Source organism: Sminthopsis crassicaudata, chromosome 3, assembly GCF_048593235.1.
Source record: "Sminthopsis crassicaudata isolate SCR6 chromosome 3, ASM4859323v1, whole genome shotgun sequence".
In the NCBI taxonomy this organism is placed as follows: domain Eukaryota; kingdom Metazoa; phylum Chordata; class Mammalia; order Dasyuromorphia; family Dasyuridae; genus Sminthopsis; species Sminthopsis crassicaudata.
The window spans coordinates 211,364,055-211,380,796 of NC_133619.1; the positions used below are offsets into that span (position 1 = coordinate 211,364,055).

General features: G+C 33.6%; 1 protein-coding gene across 8 annotated transcripts in view; it reads right to left on the reverse strand.

Moving 5' to 3' along the window:
• The window catches only part of PPEF1 (protein phosphatase with EF-hand domain 1), a 157,106-nt gene that overhangs the window by 94,999 nt on the left and 45,365 nt on the right, over positions 1-16,742 (reverse strand). For 7 of the 8 annotated variants that reach the window (XM_074299878.1, XM_074299876.1, XM_074299873.1 and 4 more), the window contains 2 exons: positions 6,972-7,099; positions 1,234-1,291 (listed from right to left, as the gene is read on the reverse strand). In XM_074299878.1, the coding sequence (XP_074155979.1) occupies positions 1,234-1,291; positions 6,972-7,099 (186 nt within the window). Of the gene's footprint in view, positions 1-1,233; positions 1,292-6,971; positions 7,100-16,742 lie in introns of those variants that run through there. The other variant, XM_074299874.1, reaches the window with a different exon arrangement.

Consider the following 16,742-nt stretch of genomic DNA (forward strand, 5'->3'; position numbering starts at 1 on the left):
TACCAAAGGCAATGTGGTAAAATGAAAAGAGCATTAATCTTGGAATCAGAAGAAATTGGGGTTTGTATTCTGGCTCTAACATATACTAGTTGTGTGGGCTGGTATGTGAAAATTTTATGTTCTACACCTTAATCCTGTCATTTATAAAATGTTGCTTACACTAGTTACTTCATAGGGTATATTGTAAACTTTAAATTGCTGTGTAAAAAGGCCGCTATTAATATTATAAGATCATGATAATCTTATGAAAAAATTCAATAATTCAGTGTTTAAAAAATCAACCAATTAGACTGATTTTTTCCATTGAATTTACTTATTTGTCTCTTTACTTTCTTAGCATTTCAATATGTGCAAAATCTTAAAAATATTAGATGATCCATCAGTTGGGGAATGGCTGAATGTTATAGTATATGAATGTAATGGAATATTATTGTTCTACAAGGAATGTTAAGCTGATTTCAGAAAAACCTGGAAAGACTTACATGAATTGATGCTGAGTGAAGTAAGAATAACCAAGAGAACATTGTAAACAGTAACAAGATTATATGATGATCAACTGTGATAGACTTGGCTCTTTTCAACAATGAGGTGATTCAAGATAAGTCTAATAGACTTGAGATGGAAAATTCCAGCTGCATCCAGAGAGAGAACTATGGGTTTGGGTTTTTTTTTTTCCCTTACATGTAGTTTTTTTCCCTTTTTGGTCTGATTTTTCTTGCATAGCATGAAAAATATGGAAATATATTTAAAATAAAAAATAAGTTATCCTAATTAATCCAAAATAATAACTTGGTTCTCTCTTATTTCCTCTCCATAGGCATCTAGGTGATGAAATGGAAAGAGATCTAGAGGAAGAAAGCATGAATTCCAACACGATTCACCTGTATTCCTGACCCTAGGCAAGTCATTTAACCTGTGTCTGTTTTGATTTTTTCAACTTTAAAATGAGGATAATCCTTCTTGGATTGTTATGAGGATTAAATGAGATAACATAAGTAAAGCACTTCACAAATATTAAAGTACTACATGAATGCTAGTAGTAATGGTCATAGTAGTAGTAATAGTAGTAGTGGTAGTAGTAATAGTACTAGTAGAGTTGTATAAGGATTCAAAAATATATGTAACTTTCCTTTGTAGCCTCCTGGTTATTCTTTCCAGTTCTTTATTCTGCCTCATCAGACAATTTATCTTTCAAAATAATCTCTTAATTTTATTTTCAACTTATTTTCCTACCTGCACTAGACTTGTTCTTTACATAGTGCTCCAGCATGAAGGTGAAAAACTTGGCTAGCTGGAAAAAAAAAAGAAAGAAAGAAAAAGAAAAACGTCATTCCAATCATAAAATACTAAAACTATAAACATCTTCATTTAGATCTTTATATTTTTTTTTCTTTGAGGGCAACAGGAAGGATAGAAGGAGGAATATGTTTTTCCCATGACAGCCTTCTTTAAAGACACAGAAATTTCACCATTCTAAGTCAGTTGCTGCTAAGATTGCAATAAAAAATAACTGTACCATGCCCAGTGCAAGGGGGAATACAAACTTCAGAAAGAACAATTTCTGTTGTCAAGGCACTTACAATCTATCAAAATTATATCAGAACAACCAAATACTCCTCCTCATATCATTAAAAAGAAATATTATAATCTTTTGGCAGTCTGGATTTAATTGTGGTTTAGTCATTTTCAGTTATGTCCAACTTTTGATGGCCACATTTGGGGTTTTCTTGGCAAAGATACTGGAATGGTTTGCCATTTCCTTCTCCAACTCATTTTATAAATGAGGAAACAGGGTTAAGTAATTTGCCTGCAGTCACCCAATTAGAAAATGCTAAAAAAAAAATAAAATAAAATACTTGTTTACTAACAACTTCAGTAGGTGAAAAGGAAGATTTTGAAACGATAAGTACCCTGTTATAACAATGTGTAAAATTATCTTCTCTAAAATGTTCTCTGGGAGCAGATTTCTTGGGGAGCTTCTGGAGGCAGCCTTAGTTTCAGTTCAGATTACTAACTCCAAATGCAGCCAGGAGTCCAGATCCTTTATTTTCTCCTTCAAAGTTTTGAATCTTTTCCTGGGGCCCGGTTAGCTTTCTTAGAGGCCTATCTCTCTCCTTGGCTCCGAGAACTCTCTCTGAATGTCTCCAGCCAGCACAAAGATGGAAGTTGGAATGAATCTTGACTCCTCCTTCCAGAAAGTGGACTTGTCTCTTAGTGGGTTTGTGAACTCCTCCTTATATATGTTCTCTAAAGGTGTGAATGTGTGAACTAATGTGTGAACTCTTTTAAAGGTATGAACTAAGTACATAAGTATTAGTACCTTGTTTCAAGTTCTGGCATATAACAACAATGTGCATTAATGAGTTAAGAATTGTTTATGATGTTAATGGATATATTATTAAAGTTTAATTTCTATAAACAAATACTAGTGGATATATTATTAAAAATAAATAAATATTATTCTATATTATTAAATATAGAAGATTCAACTTCTACAAATAAACATTAATGGATATGTCATTAAATATAGAAGGCCCTTCCTACTTTCATAGACAAATATTAATGAATATATTATTATTAAATAGAAAAGTTTCTTCTATAAACAAGCAAATATTCATTGTGTCATGTAAAGAATATTAAGCTATATAAATTGTAACTATTCTTGTGAGAATATTGGAAAATAGATTGGTATTAGGTTGTGAAGTTCCTTGAAAGCCAAACTAAAGAGATCAAACTCCTTAAGTGATCAAGTGAAGGGCTTTGAGCACCATCAGCAATATGCTCATATGCAGCTACATTGAGGATGGGCTAAAGAGTGAGGAGAGTGGAGATGTAAAAATGAGCTTGGAGGCTATTTTAATAAGAATAGCTTATTATATATATGTAATTATTATATGTGCACAATATACTGTGCAAATGATCATGAGAGCAGGAGAATTGGAAAGAAAGAGACTGATTTTAAAGACTGTGAAGTTATCATTGACAGAGCTTGATAAATAACTGAATGTGAGGCATGAAGGAGAGTGAAAATTTTTTAAATAACCTCAAAATTTTTAACCTTGTTAACTAAGGGAATTGACAAAAGTAGAAATATGAAGGAAGAATGAGTTTGGTAAAAATAGGAGGAAGCATATCATTTCTTATAAAATAGACACTTAATGTTTGTTGAATTAAACTGAATTATGCATCTAATTTGATTATCTCTCCCCTATTGAAAAACTTTATTTATTTATTTATTTTACTATTAGATAAAGTTAAACTTTTCATTGCCTGGTACAACTCTACTTTTTTCCCACACCATACCCTCCAACTCTGTTTCAGCCAAACTACACTATTTATAATCCCCCCATACAGTCTATGTTGCCTAACTTTTGGTTTATGCTTTCTTTTTTATGCTTTATTTTTTCAAATACATGCAAAGATAATTTTCAACATTCACTTTCACAAAACTTTGTGTTCCAAATTTTTCTCCCTCTCCTCCCCCCCAAGCAAGCAACTTGATATAAATTAAACATGAACAATTATTTTAAACATAATTTCTGTATTCATCATGCTGAAAAAGAAAAAATCAGATCAAAAGTGGAAAAAAAAAACACAAGAAAGAAAAAAAAAAAAAAAACAAGCAAACAACAACCACAAAAGGTGAAAATATTATGCTTTGATCTACATTCAATCTCCATAGTTTTCTCTCTGAATGAAATGACACTTTCCATCTCAAGTCTAGGGGAATAGCCTTGAATCACCTCACTTTTGAAAAGGTATCTTCTTTCTTATACCTGAAATACCCACCATATAATATCTCCATCTTTTTAAAAATGTCCCACACAGGAATTCCTGTTCAGATATTCTCCACCCCATCATTATTCTTTCAAAACAATGTACTTAAGTCATTTATAGACTTAGTCATTTACCATTTTGTCTTATAGTTATTTTCTGTATATTTTAAATCTCCCAACTAGTTATCGAATTCCATGATCTCTGTATCTCCCCAGGGTCTAACACAATCTATTTGCACATAATATTCATTTGTTGAGATCAATATTGAAAGTTAAGGGCCAAGGATAGAATTTTGGAGAATGAAATAGAGTCCCAGATATAGAACTTGAAAGGTCTTAAAGATTATCTACTCAAATTCCCTCCTTTTACTAATGAGTAAACTGAGTTGTAGATGAAGAGGAAAAGGAAGAGAAACCACCAAATTAGAGGAATAGTTTTGAGAAGTACAGGACTCTCCAGAAGATAGAGTGAATAGAAGCAAAACAAACTCTCACAATTACTTCAGCAAGAATGGGGAAAAAATAGCATCAGAGAAAGTAAACATCAAGAAATGTAAGGGAAAAACAATATTAAGGACATTTTTTCCAGTTCAAGTCCACACACCAAAAGACTTCAGACACAGGGAAGGGATCCAGAAATAATAGCCAAGTCCCGTAGCTTTTGGAGGTATTTTTGTTTGGGGACAAGGGGCAACAAAGGAAGCATAGAACAAATACATAGAGGTATATATGGAATCTGGGTGTAGCCAAGGATTCCTGAATCCTACAGCTGGGTAGCTCTGATGTGAAACCAGGTTTTATTGGTTTTTGTTTTGTTTTTTTAATTGGCTTTTTTTTTTCTTTTCTTTTTTTTTTTTTTTTTTTTTTTGTGAAACCAGGTTTCACCCTAAAGAGCAACAATAAGATTATACCTTGAATCAGATCATTTTGACAAGTTAATGTTTGAAAAATATAGCACCACATCACCCAGCACTTAGTATGAATCAGTACCAAACAAAACCCCATCATTCCTTGCAAAGTTTGATCCCAACACAAAACCTCAACTCATGAATGGATGGGTGGAAAATCAGTAAAATATAATAAAATGCCAACAATAAAGAAGTAATATGGAGCTAAAGCCACCTAAGACATGACCTAAAAAGAAAAGAGTCCTTGAGGGAACTATTTCAATTTTTGTCTTTAAATACCACACAGTATTACTGAACAGAGTAGATATTTAATAAATACTTGTTAAATTAAATAACTTAGCCTTTTTTTTTTTTTTTCACTGACAACTGGGAAGATCAGGAAAGGCTTCATGAAATGGGTGGCATGTGGCCTGTGTTTTTCAGGAAGTCAGGTAGAGGACATGCGAGATCAAAAAAAGCAGTTTATTCAGTCACACACACAAATGGGAGTTGACAGATATAGGAGATAGCTAGTTGGCCAGTTGAACAGGAATGGACAGTGTGCAAAAGGAATAAAAATGAAAGAAGACTAGGAAGGAGCTTGACAGCTATATTAAGAGGGCTTTAGATAATAGCCTGAGGATTTTGTATTTAATCCTAAAGATATTACGAACTGCTGAATTTTTAATAGGATAGCAACATGGTCAGACTTATGCTAAGAAAACTTAATTAGGTACCTGTGTGAAGGCAGGATTGGAGAGGGAACAGGGAGACTAGTTAGTAATATATTCCAATTATTTCAAGCCAAAAATAATAGGGGTCAATATTAAAATGAGGGCTATGTGTGAAAAAGATAGAAGTCAAAAATGTTATAGAGGTAGGATTAGCAAGACTCAGTAACTTGTTAGATATGGGGAGAGGGGTGAACAACCAGGAAGAGTCAAGTACAACAATCTTTGCAAATCAGAAATTAAAAAGAATTGTTTAAGCATGTAATTTAAGAATGTATTATGTGCAAGTAGGAAAACAAAAGTGTAATTTCTATTTTTCTATAGGGTAACTCTCCCCTAAATTCTAATTTATGAGAAAGTCAAAATTGAAAAAATGATTTTGATTCTGATCATCTTTTTGGTACAATAATAAGACCTGAGCTCTAAGACCAACTCTGTCACTAACTATGCTACATTGCCTAAGTCACTACAATTCTTTGAGCTTTAGTTTTCTCATTTGAAAAAAAAAGTTTCAATATAAATAATTCATTCAACTCTATCATTCCATTATTCTGTGAACTCCAAGAATCAAGTATTATCTTTCTCCTAAATCATCCACTTAATTCACTCCTTGATTGGTTCTGAGATAGTTACAGGTAAATGTGGTTTAATGTCTACTATTAGAGTTGTCCATCAGTAGCTGAGGTTCATTCTGGTTATAAATTACGTAGCCATCTATCAAAAGCATTGAAGGGAATTATTTACCAATTCATCTCAATTTAAAATGAAAATTTATTCTGACCTATATTTCTTTAATGTCCCATTCTTCTTCAGTTCTTAGTACACAGTATCTGGCACATAGTAGGAACTTAATAAATAAGTGTTTATTGACTGATTCTTTTTTTCTTTTAGAAGATAGATTGTACTCTGAGATTGGCTAAGATGACAGGGAAAGATATTGATAAATATTGGAGGAAATGTAGAAATGCATTGTTGGTGAAGTTGTGAACTGATCCAACCATTCTAGAGAGCAATCTGGAACTATGCCCAAAGGGCTATAAAACTGTACATACTTTTTGACCTAGCAGTGCCACTACTGAGTCTGTATCCAAAGGAAATCATAAAGAAGGGAAAAGCACCCACATGTGCAAAAATGTTTGTAGCAGCTCTTTTTGGGGTACCAAAGAATTGGAAAATGAGTATAGATGCCCATCAACTGGAGAATGGCTGAATAAGTTGTTGTATATGAAGATAATGAAATATTATTGTTCTATAAAAAATAATGAACAAGCTGATTTTAGAAAGGGCTGGAAAGGTGTACTGAAATGATACTGAACAAAACAAACACAACTAGGAATACATTATATCCAGTAACAGCAAGAATGTGTGATGATTAACTATGAAAGACTTAGTTCTTTCAGGAGTTCAGCCATCCAAAGAGATCCCAATAGATTTTGGACAGATAATACCATCTGAATCCAGAAGAAGAATTATGGAGATTGAATGCTTAAAAAATAAAAAGGATAGGCTGTAAAGAAGCATTTATAAAGGAAGAGAATAAAAACTAAATTTAAAAAGAATTAGATAAAAATACAGACCTGCATTTGATCCTGTTCATCTGCATACTCAATGGTCTCAAAGATGTTCAGGGCCTGGCGCCTTCTTAATTCTAATCGAGCCTTGTAACAACGGTACCAGTTCTGAATGAGCACAGCTGCTTTCATTGCTACCAATCAACAAAGACAACAAATAACCAGAAAAAGAGTCAGCATATCATAACAATAAAAAACAATGCTATTGAAAAAACAAAGATGAATTCATCTAGAATCCTAAAATATTGAGAACAAAAATTTCATATTGAAAGGCCCTTAAAAAAAATTGTCAATTCCCAATGATTTGAAGGATAAGTGTCTAATTTATTAATTATATCTCATTTCTGTTATTCATCCACTTTTTATTCAGTCATGCCATTGCTTTTGAGTACTAAGTTCAGTAATAAGGAGAAAAATAAGTGGAAAGAATTCAATGAATCTTGCTTTTTACCAACAGGTATTACAGAAATTTGAAATAACAATATATAAAAACCAATGCTTTTCATTTATTCTAACTTATTCCCATGGAAAAGTTGAGAGAAAGATCTAATTATGAAGTAAGTTTTGTAAAGGCTCTTTCTAGTTTCCAAGAGTACCATTTATTATATCAGTACTATCATGTACCAAATGGTACCTTAGCCTCCCCTAGCCTTAGTAGACCCTAAGTATCTTATTTAATATTGTAAAGACACATAATGTGACTAGACATAAAATATTAAAATACATAGTGTCTATAAAATATATATTGAGTTTGCAATCACTTCCACTCAAGTAGAAGTTTTATGACATTTGTTGGGAGGAATTTCTGCTCAACTGGACTGTATAATCTCTGAAGAGTCCAATTAATGATCCTATGGCTCAAAAATATAAAATATATGGTGTCTGTAAAATATATACTGGGTTTGCAGTCATTTCCACTCAAGAAGAAGCTTTATGACAGTTGTTGGGAGGATTTCTGCTCAACTATGAGTTGGACAATATAATCTCTGATGAATCCAATTAATGATCCTATGGTTCAATTTCATTTCAATTCAACAAGTTCTTTCTCACCATAGAAAAACTCATTGGACACCAGCACATATTCTTATGTGAGGAAGAGTCTTACTCTTTCTCAAAAGAGTTTTTGCTTTACCTAAATTCTTATTATGCAGATTTGACTTTAATATAAAGAATTCTGAAAGAAATTCACATTCCAAAAAAAAAAAAAATCCATGCTAACTTCACATTATAGTATTGTAATTTTTCTCTTCACTCCTGCTCTTTGCTTTATAACACATATCACTACCATCACCATTCCCCCCCCAAAAAAATCTTCCAAGTAAAGGCAGAAGAATTGCCACTGTTGTCAGATTCAGGCTTGACTTGAGATCTTTGCCTGGCTTTATCCATCTGCTCAGGTGTCCCCTGGGGTTCTGTCTTCCCTCTGAGCTCAGATTTCTACCCCATATGTCACGTGCTCTTTTCTGTCTGTGTCCATGTCAAACTCCAATGTGTCTGTCTCCTCCTTTTTCCTCTTGGTTCAGGCAGACTCCCAAGTGGCTAGTCAAATTTATTTCTACTGCTTTCACTTCTATGTCTCTGACCTCTATGTGTCCTTGAATTATGTGCCAGCTCCCTGGCTCCATGGACTTAGAGCCTCCTTCTTACATCTATAGATAAATTCACATTATGTAAAAACTGCTTTTCAAAATGATTCACTTATGTAAAGTGAGAATTCTGTGTGTGTGTGTGTGTGTGCACATGTACATGTGTGCGCACAAGCATGCATTATTGAGAGTATTTATGCTCAGGTGTGGCTTACACATACGTGCACAAATACACACACACACACACACACACACACACACATATATATATATATATAGATATATTCCTTCAATAAGTGACCACTTGAGTGGAAGTGATAGCAAACCCACTTTATCCTAAGGCAGCCCTTTTCATTCATCTAATTATTAGAATGTTTTCTAGTCTTTTAAACTCATATCTACCCCCTCAGCAACTTCTACATTTATTTATTTTTTTTAATCTTGGTTGTCCTTAGTTCTTGGAGAGTACCAAAATGACCACTGTGTTAGAGTTGAGTTACAGTGTGTCCGACTGTGGCCGATCAGACCAATATGAATTTGTAATGCTCTACCATAGGTTGAACACAAACAGTCCCTATAAACATTTGGGGTGACTTCTTTAGTTTTGTGGCTATCACTTTTTTCCTAAATTAGTTATCCTAAAAAACATTCTATGTAACAGTAAACATTCTATGAATTCAGTTATCATATCCCCATTAAATCTTCTCTGAAGTAAGTAAAAATTCTCAGTTTCTTCACCAAATAATCATTTCACATGTTCTCTAGTCTTCTCTCCATCCTGAAAGCCTCTTCTGCACATGGTTAACATTTCAATATCCTTCCTAAAAATATGGTTTTTGGAATTAAATGCAAAACTTCATATGTGCTCTGATAAGGGCAGATTACTGTTATCCTATTGTTATGCACTTAATACCTCTTCTAATGTGAGTCAACATTAGTCTTTTGGGCTGCTATGTTACCCTGTTTGTAATAAGCTTCTTAGAATCTTTTAGCTATATCTCTTTACCCCCATATACACTGTAAAGCAGATTTTTTTTTAACCCAAACGAAGTGGCTTTACATTTATCTCTATATGATTTCATCTTGCTACAATAAGGTAATCATTGTAGCCCATTAAGATGTTTTTGGATCTTAGCTCAGTTATGCAACATGTTAGCTATCCCTCACATTTTCCGCCAGCACCAGGTTTGATAAGCATTCTAGCCAATTATTGACAAAAATATAAATTAACATGGGGACTATGACAAAGTTTTAGGACATTTCACTAGAAATCTGCTTCCAAGCTAATTAATCTAGTAAGGTCCCAATCCTATTGGTCAACTGAAATTGTTTTTTTAAGTCACCAATGATTTTCTAATTGACAAATTGACAAATTTTAATTGACATTTCTCTTTTCTTTTTTATTCTGTCTAAAATGTTCCCCTAGAACTAATGAAAAAAAAATCAGAGGAAGGTAGTCTAAGTGTACCTGATCTAAAGCTATATTATATAGCAGCAGTCACCAAAACCATTTGGTACTGGCTAAGAAATAGAACGGTAGATCAGTGGAACAGATTAGATACAAAGGACAAAAAAGGGTACATCTATAGCAATCTAATCTTTGACAAACCCAAAGATATCAACATTAGGGACAAAAATTCATTATTCGGAAAAAACTGTTGGGAAAACTGGAAATTAGTATGGCAGCAATTAGATATGGATCCACACTTAACACCATATACCAAGATAAGATCAAAATGGGTCCATGATTTAGGCATAAAGAATGAGATAATAAATAGATTAGAAGAACAGAGAATAGTCTACCTCTCAGACCTACAGAGGAGGAAGGAATTTATGACCAGAGGAGAACTAGAGATCATTATTGATCACAAAATAGAAGATTTTGATTACATCAAACTAAAAAGTTTCTGTACAAACAATACTAATGCAAACAAGATTAGAAGGGAAGTAACAAATTGGGAAAATATTTTTAAAAGTAAAGGTTCTGACAAAGGTCTCATTTCCAAAATATATAGAGAACTGACCCTGATTTATAGGAAACCAAACCATTCTCCAATTGATAAATGGTCAAGGGATATGAACAGACAATTCTCAGATGATGAAATTGAAACTATTTCCACTCACATGAAAGAGTGTTCCAAATCACTATTGATCAGAGAAATGCAAATTAAGACAACTCTGAGATACCACTTACACACCTGTCAGATTGGCTAAGATGACAGGAACAAATAATGATGAATGTTGGAGGGGATGTGGGAAAACTGGGACACTGATACATTGCTGGTGGAGTTGTAAAAGAATCCAGCCATTCTGGAGAGCAATTTGGAACTATGCCCAAAAAGTTATCAAACTGTGCATACCCTTTGACCCAGCATTGCTGTTATTGGGATTATATCCCAAAGAAATACTAAAGAGTGGAAAGGGACCTGTATGTGCCAAAATGTTTGTGGCAGCTCTTTTTGTTGTAGCTAGAAACTGGAAGTTGAATGGATGTCCATCAATTGGAGAATGGTTGGGTAAATTGTGGTATATGAAGGTTATGGAATATTATTGCTCTATAAGAAATGACCAGCAGGAGGAATACAGAGAGGCCTGGAGAGACTTACATCAACTGATGCTGAGTGAAATGAGCAGAACCAGAAGATCACTGTACACTGCAACAACAATACTGTATGAGGATGTATTCTGATGGAAGTGGAAATCTTCAACATAAAGAAGATCCAACTCACTTCCAGTTGATCAATGATGGACAGAAATAACTACACCCAGAGAAGGAACACTGGGACGTGAATGTAAATTGTTAGCACTACTGTCTATCTACCCAGGTTACTTATACCTTCGGAAGCTAATAATTAATGTGCAACAAGAAAATGGTATTTACACACATATATTGTATCTAGGTTATATTGTAACACATGTAAAATGTATGGTATTACCTGTCATTGGGGGGAGGGAGTGGAGGGAAGGAGGGGATAATTTGGAAAAATGAATAAAAATAAAATAAAATAAAATAAAATGTTCCCCTAAAGAGTATATGAGTTTATAAAGACAAAAGAAGATGACTTCATGTGACAATGAAAGTTTCTATTATGTGCAACATGTTTTCAAATATATATATACAATAAATTCAATTTTTTATTGTTGTTTAGTCCTTTCAATAATCTCTATCCTCATGACCCTTTTGGGGGTTTCCTTGGCAAATATACTAGAATGGTTTGCCATTTCCTTTTCCATCTCAGTTCACAGATAAGGAAACTGAGGCCAATCTAGGGAAGGAGGTGGGTGGAAGGGAAGAAAAAAATCATAATATAAGGTTTTACAAGGGTAAATGTTGAAAACCATCTATGTATATGTTTTTTTTTTTATAAAAAAGCTTTAATTGTTTAAAGGAAAAGGAAGCAAACAGTGTTAAATTACTTGCTCAAAGTCACACAGCTAGTAAGTATGAGAGGTAAAATGAGTCTGACTCTTGCTATGTTAAAACTATCCTGCTTGTTTTATGCCTTTTCTGACCTCTCCTCTGATCTCTTTTGTTCATTTTCTCTTAAATATTTCAATGACTGTCTTATCTTTTTTCTTTTTGGCAATATTATCATTGACCTTTTATACCTTTTCTAGTCTCCCAAAATTGAAACCAAAAAACAGGATCTTTTTAATTATAGTCAAGCAAAATAAATACACAAATGGCTTTTATTTACCTTTTCATTTACCTCACTATTTTTTCTCCTCTTTTCTTTTCTAGTTCTTTTGTAAGCAAGGAATTAAAAACCTTTTCTCCTTAAAACCTCTTATTTTTTATACTTTTCTCTGAACTGTGTCCTTTTCTTGAAAAAAAAATCCATCATTTTGTCCTTTTCATTATTTTTCTTCCTTTCTAGTCTATTTAAAAATTTTATCTTCTGATTCATGAATAAATTCTTACTTGTTCTTTTTTTTAATTCTCTCTGTTCCTCATGAAATAGCTCTCTCTTCTATCCAATTTCTGTTACTGACTTTTTAGATCTCATCCCATGCCTGTTTTGTGCTCTGCCTCACTATTTGATATATCAATTGAAGAGAAAAGTAATGTTAGATTGAAGATCTGCCTAGCAGGAGTTACTCCAGATTCTGTGGCCTGTACTCTTCAGTCTCCATTAACAAGGTCATGCCAACCCATCCTTGCTTCTCTGCCTTCCCCATCATTCTGGGAGCTGGCTGTCCCAAGAAATTCACTTAGAAATCTCTTAGAAAAGGTAGCCTCCTGATGCACACTTTTCCTCATATTAAACCCATCTATTCCTATCCTTTATAGTGAGACCTTCCTTTAGTTTCATAAGACAATTCAGATCTCTCTACTCTTTCCAACACATTTTCCTGCATCTCCCTTTCTTTTTGACAGAGAAGAATCAGCATCCTTTCTCCTCACCACTGCTCAATCATATTTTGATTCTTCCTGTTTGTTACCTCTTCTCTCCTCAATTATACAATCTCCTCTGCTGTTTCCCTCCCACAAAAAAAGCAATGTTTCATCTATGGAGAGTCAGAGGATTTTAGTCCATGATTGTTGTTGATTTTTAGTCTTGTCTGACTCTTCATGACCTCATTTGGATTTTCTCCATATGAAGACTCAATTCCTATATATAGTTATCCTTTTCAGATCATGGAGGTTAGGGATACCTAACAAATCTTGAAAATCCAATTTTTTTGATGCTCCTTCATACAAAAGAAGAAATCTGATTTTTTTCTTTTTCTTTCATGTGTCAGTTACAGAACCTTATTGTAAAATTTGTGTTAAGTATTTGGTCATAGGCTCTGTGTCATCTGCTGGCCTGTGTCATCTGCATCTTCCACCAAATTCCCAAAAAATTTCTATTTGATTTTTTAAGCCAACATGATATATCAAAATCACTATGGAGAAAGACACAATGTAGAAAGGATGACTGTATTCAACCTGGTTGTTTTTAGCTATATCAGACACTGGTGTATTAGCCTCGGAGACATTTTTAGGAAGTACAAAAGAACTCTTGAGTTTAATTATTCTAATTATAGAATCACAGAATTTTAGAGTTGAAAGAAATTTGACAGGCATTTTGTCTAACCCATATCCAAAGGTAATTCACATTGTAATATATCCAACAAGTGGTTACTTAGCCTCTTCCTCTTTAAACCTTCCAATGAAGGAGAACTGGATGGGTGTGATGCGGACCATTTCACTTCTATACAACTATTTGTTAGAAAGCATTTTCCCCTGACATTAGTCTAGATTTCCACATATTGCTCCTGGTTCTGCCCTCTGGGGCCAAAACAAAACAAATCTAATTCTGTTTCTACATGAAAGCCCCAAGAATACTAAAATACAGCTATCATGACCTGCTGAGGATTCTCTTCTTCAGGTTTACCAATCATAATGTCTTCGGTAAATCCTAATAATTCTCTCGATGCAGATAGTGTCTTCCTTCATATATTCTTTATAGTTAAATTGAATATTTCTAATAATCAAAATGACTTATTCACTTAGTTATTCTTAAAACAACATTGCTGTTACTATATATAATGTTCTTTTGGTTCTGCTCATTTCACTCTTCACTATTTCATGCAAATCTATCCATGTTTTTCTAAAATCAATAAGCTCATCATTTCTTATGATATAGAATATTCTATTACAATCATATGCCACAACTTAGTCATTCCTCAATTGGTGGGCATCCCCATAATGTTCAGTTCTTTGCCATCACAAAGAGAACTGCTATTAACATTTTAGAACATATAAGTTCTTTTTTTACTAGTTAATCTAGTAGTAGTATTAATAATAGCAATGATTAATAACTGTACATTTTACCTGTCCCTCCTCAAAAATCATTGCTTCTCTTAATCTGTTCTCCCTTCTATTGTACCATTCCCCCTCTACTTCCCATTAGGACAATATAGATTTCTATACCTAAATGTATGTCATTCCTTCTTTGAGCCAAGGTTCAAGCATCATCCTCCCCCAAACTTCTCTTTCACTATAAAAGTTCTCGTATTCATGCCTCATCAAATTTTCTGTTCAGTTTTGGTCTTTTCAACAGGAATGCTTAACAAACCTCTACTTCATTAAATATCCTTTTTTATACTCAGTTTTATTGGATAGGTGATTCTTGGTTTGTAATTCTATCCCCTTCACACTTTGGAATGTCATATTCTAAGCCTTTTAATCCTTTAATGTAGAAGCTGCCAGACCCTGCTTTATTCTAACCATGGCTTTACAATAAATCTATAATACAGAATCTGGCTGCTTGCAATATTTTCTCCTTGACTTGGCAGCTCTGGAATTTGACTAAAATTCTCCTAGGAATTTTCATTTTAAGATATCTTGGTGGTACCTGTCAGATTGGCTAGAATGACAGGGAAATATAATGCAGAATATTGGAGGGGATATGGGAAAATTGGGACATTGTTGGTGGAATTGTGAATACATCCAGCCATTCTGGAGAGCAATTTGGAACTATGCTCAAAAAGTTATCAAACTGTGCATACCCTTTGATCCAGCAGTGTTGTTATTGGGTTTGTATCCCAAAGAGATCTTAAAGGGAAAGGGACCTGTATGTGCAAGAATGTTTGTGGCAGCCCTCTTGTAGTGGCCAGGAGCTGGAAATTGAATGGATGCCCAGCAATTGGAGAATGGCTGAATATATTGTGGTATGTGAATGTTATGGAATATTATTGTTCTGTAAGAAATGACCAATAAAATGATTTCAGAAGGGCCTGGAGAGACTTACATAAACTGATGCTGAGTGAAATGAGCAGGACCCGGAGATCATTATATACTTCAACAATACTATATGATGATCAATTCTGATGGACATGGTCCTCTTCAACAATGAGATGAGCAGTAATGAATTGAACCAGCTACACCCAGCAAAAGAATTCTGGGAAATGAGTGTGAACCACTACATGGAATTCCCAATCCCTCTATTTTTGTCTGCCTGCACTTTTTATTTCCTTCACAGATTAATTATATACTATTTCAAAGTCCGATTCTTCTTGTGCACCAAAATAACTGTATGGACATGTATACATATATTGTATTTAACATATACTTTAACATGCATTGGTCTATCTGCCATCTGGAGGAGGGGGTGGGAGGAAGGAGGGGAAAAATTGGAACAAAAAGTTTTGCAATTATCAATGCTGAAAAAAATACCCATGCATATATCTTGTAAATAAAAATAATAAAAAGATATCTTGATGGTAGTTGGAGGTGATCAGTGATTTTTTTTTTCCAATTTCTACTTTACCTCTATTTCTAGGATATAAGGGCAGCTTTCCTTGATAATATCTTAAAGTATTATGCCTATACTCTTTTTTTTTTGACCATGGCTTTCAAGTATTCCAATAATTTTAAAGTTATCTCTCCAGTATATTTTCCCAGGCATTTTACTTTTTCTTCTATATTTTTCATTCTTTTGACTTCATTTTATTGGAGTTTTTTTTTAAATCTCTTATGTAGTCATTATGTAAGTCATTCCATTTACCCTTAATTTTTAGGAAATTATTTTCTTCAGTGAGCTTGAATACCTCTTTTTCCATTTGGCCAAATCTACTGTTTAAAGAGTTTTTGTTTCTTTTTCAATCAGTGTTTTTTTGTACCTCTTTTTCAATTTGTCCAATTCCAGCTTTTTTGTTTTGTTTTGTTTTGTTTTGCTGAGGCAATAGGGGTTAAGTACCCAGGATCACACAACTAGGAAGTGATAAGTGTCTGAGGCTAGATTTGAACTCAGGTCCTTCTGACTTCAGGGCTGGTGTTCTATCCACTGCACCACCTAGCTGCCCCCTATTTCTTTTTTTAAGGCATTATTTCCTTCAGTATTTTTTGTCCCTCTTTTATAATGCTATTGATTCTACTTTCATAACTTTCTTACATCACTCTCATTGCCTTTACAAATTTTCCCTCTACTTCTCTTCTTTGGTTTTTTAAAATCCTTTTGGAGCTCCTTCAGAACTTTTATTGGGCTTGTGTCCAATTCACATTTTTCTTATTGCCTTTTCATGTCGTCTTTTTGTATCTTGATATTTCCTGTCTCTATGGTAACTTTCTATTGTCAAATTATTTTTCTGTTGTTTGCTCATTTTTCCAATTTATTTGACTTTTAACTCTACATTAAAGTTGGGAGGTAGGGGTGCACTATCACAAACTTTGGGGTTTTTCTTGTTGCTGTTTTCAGAACTATTT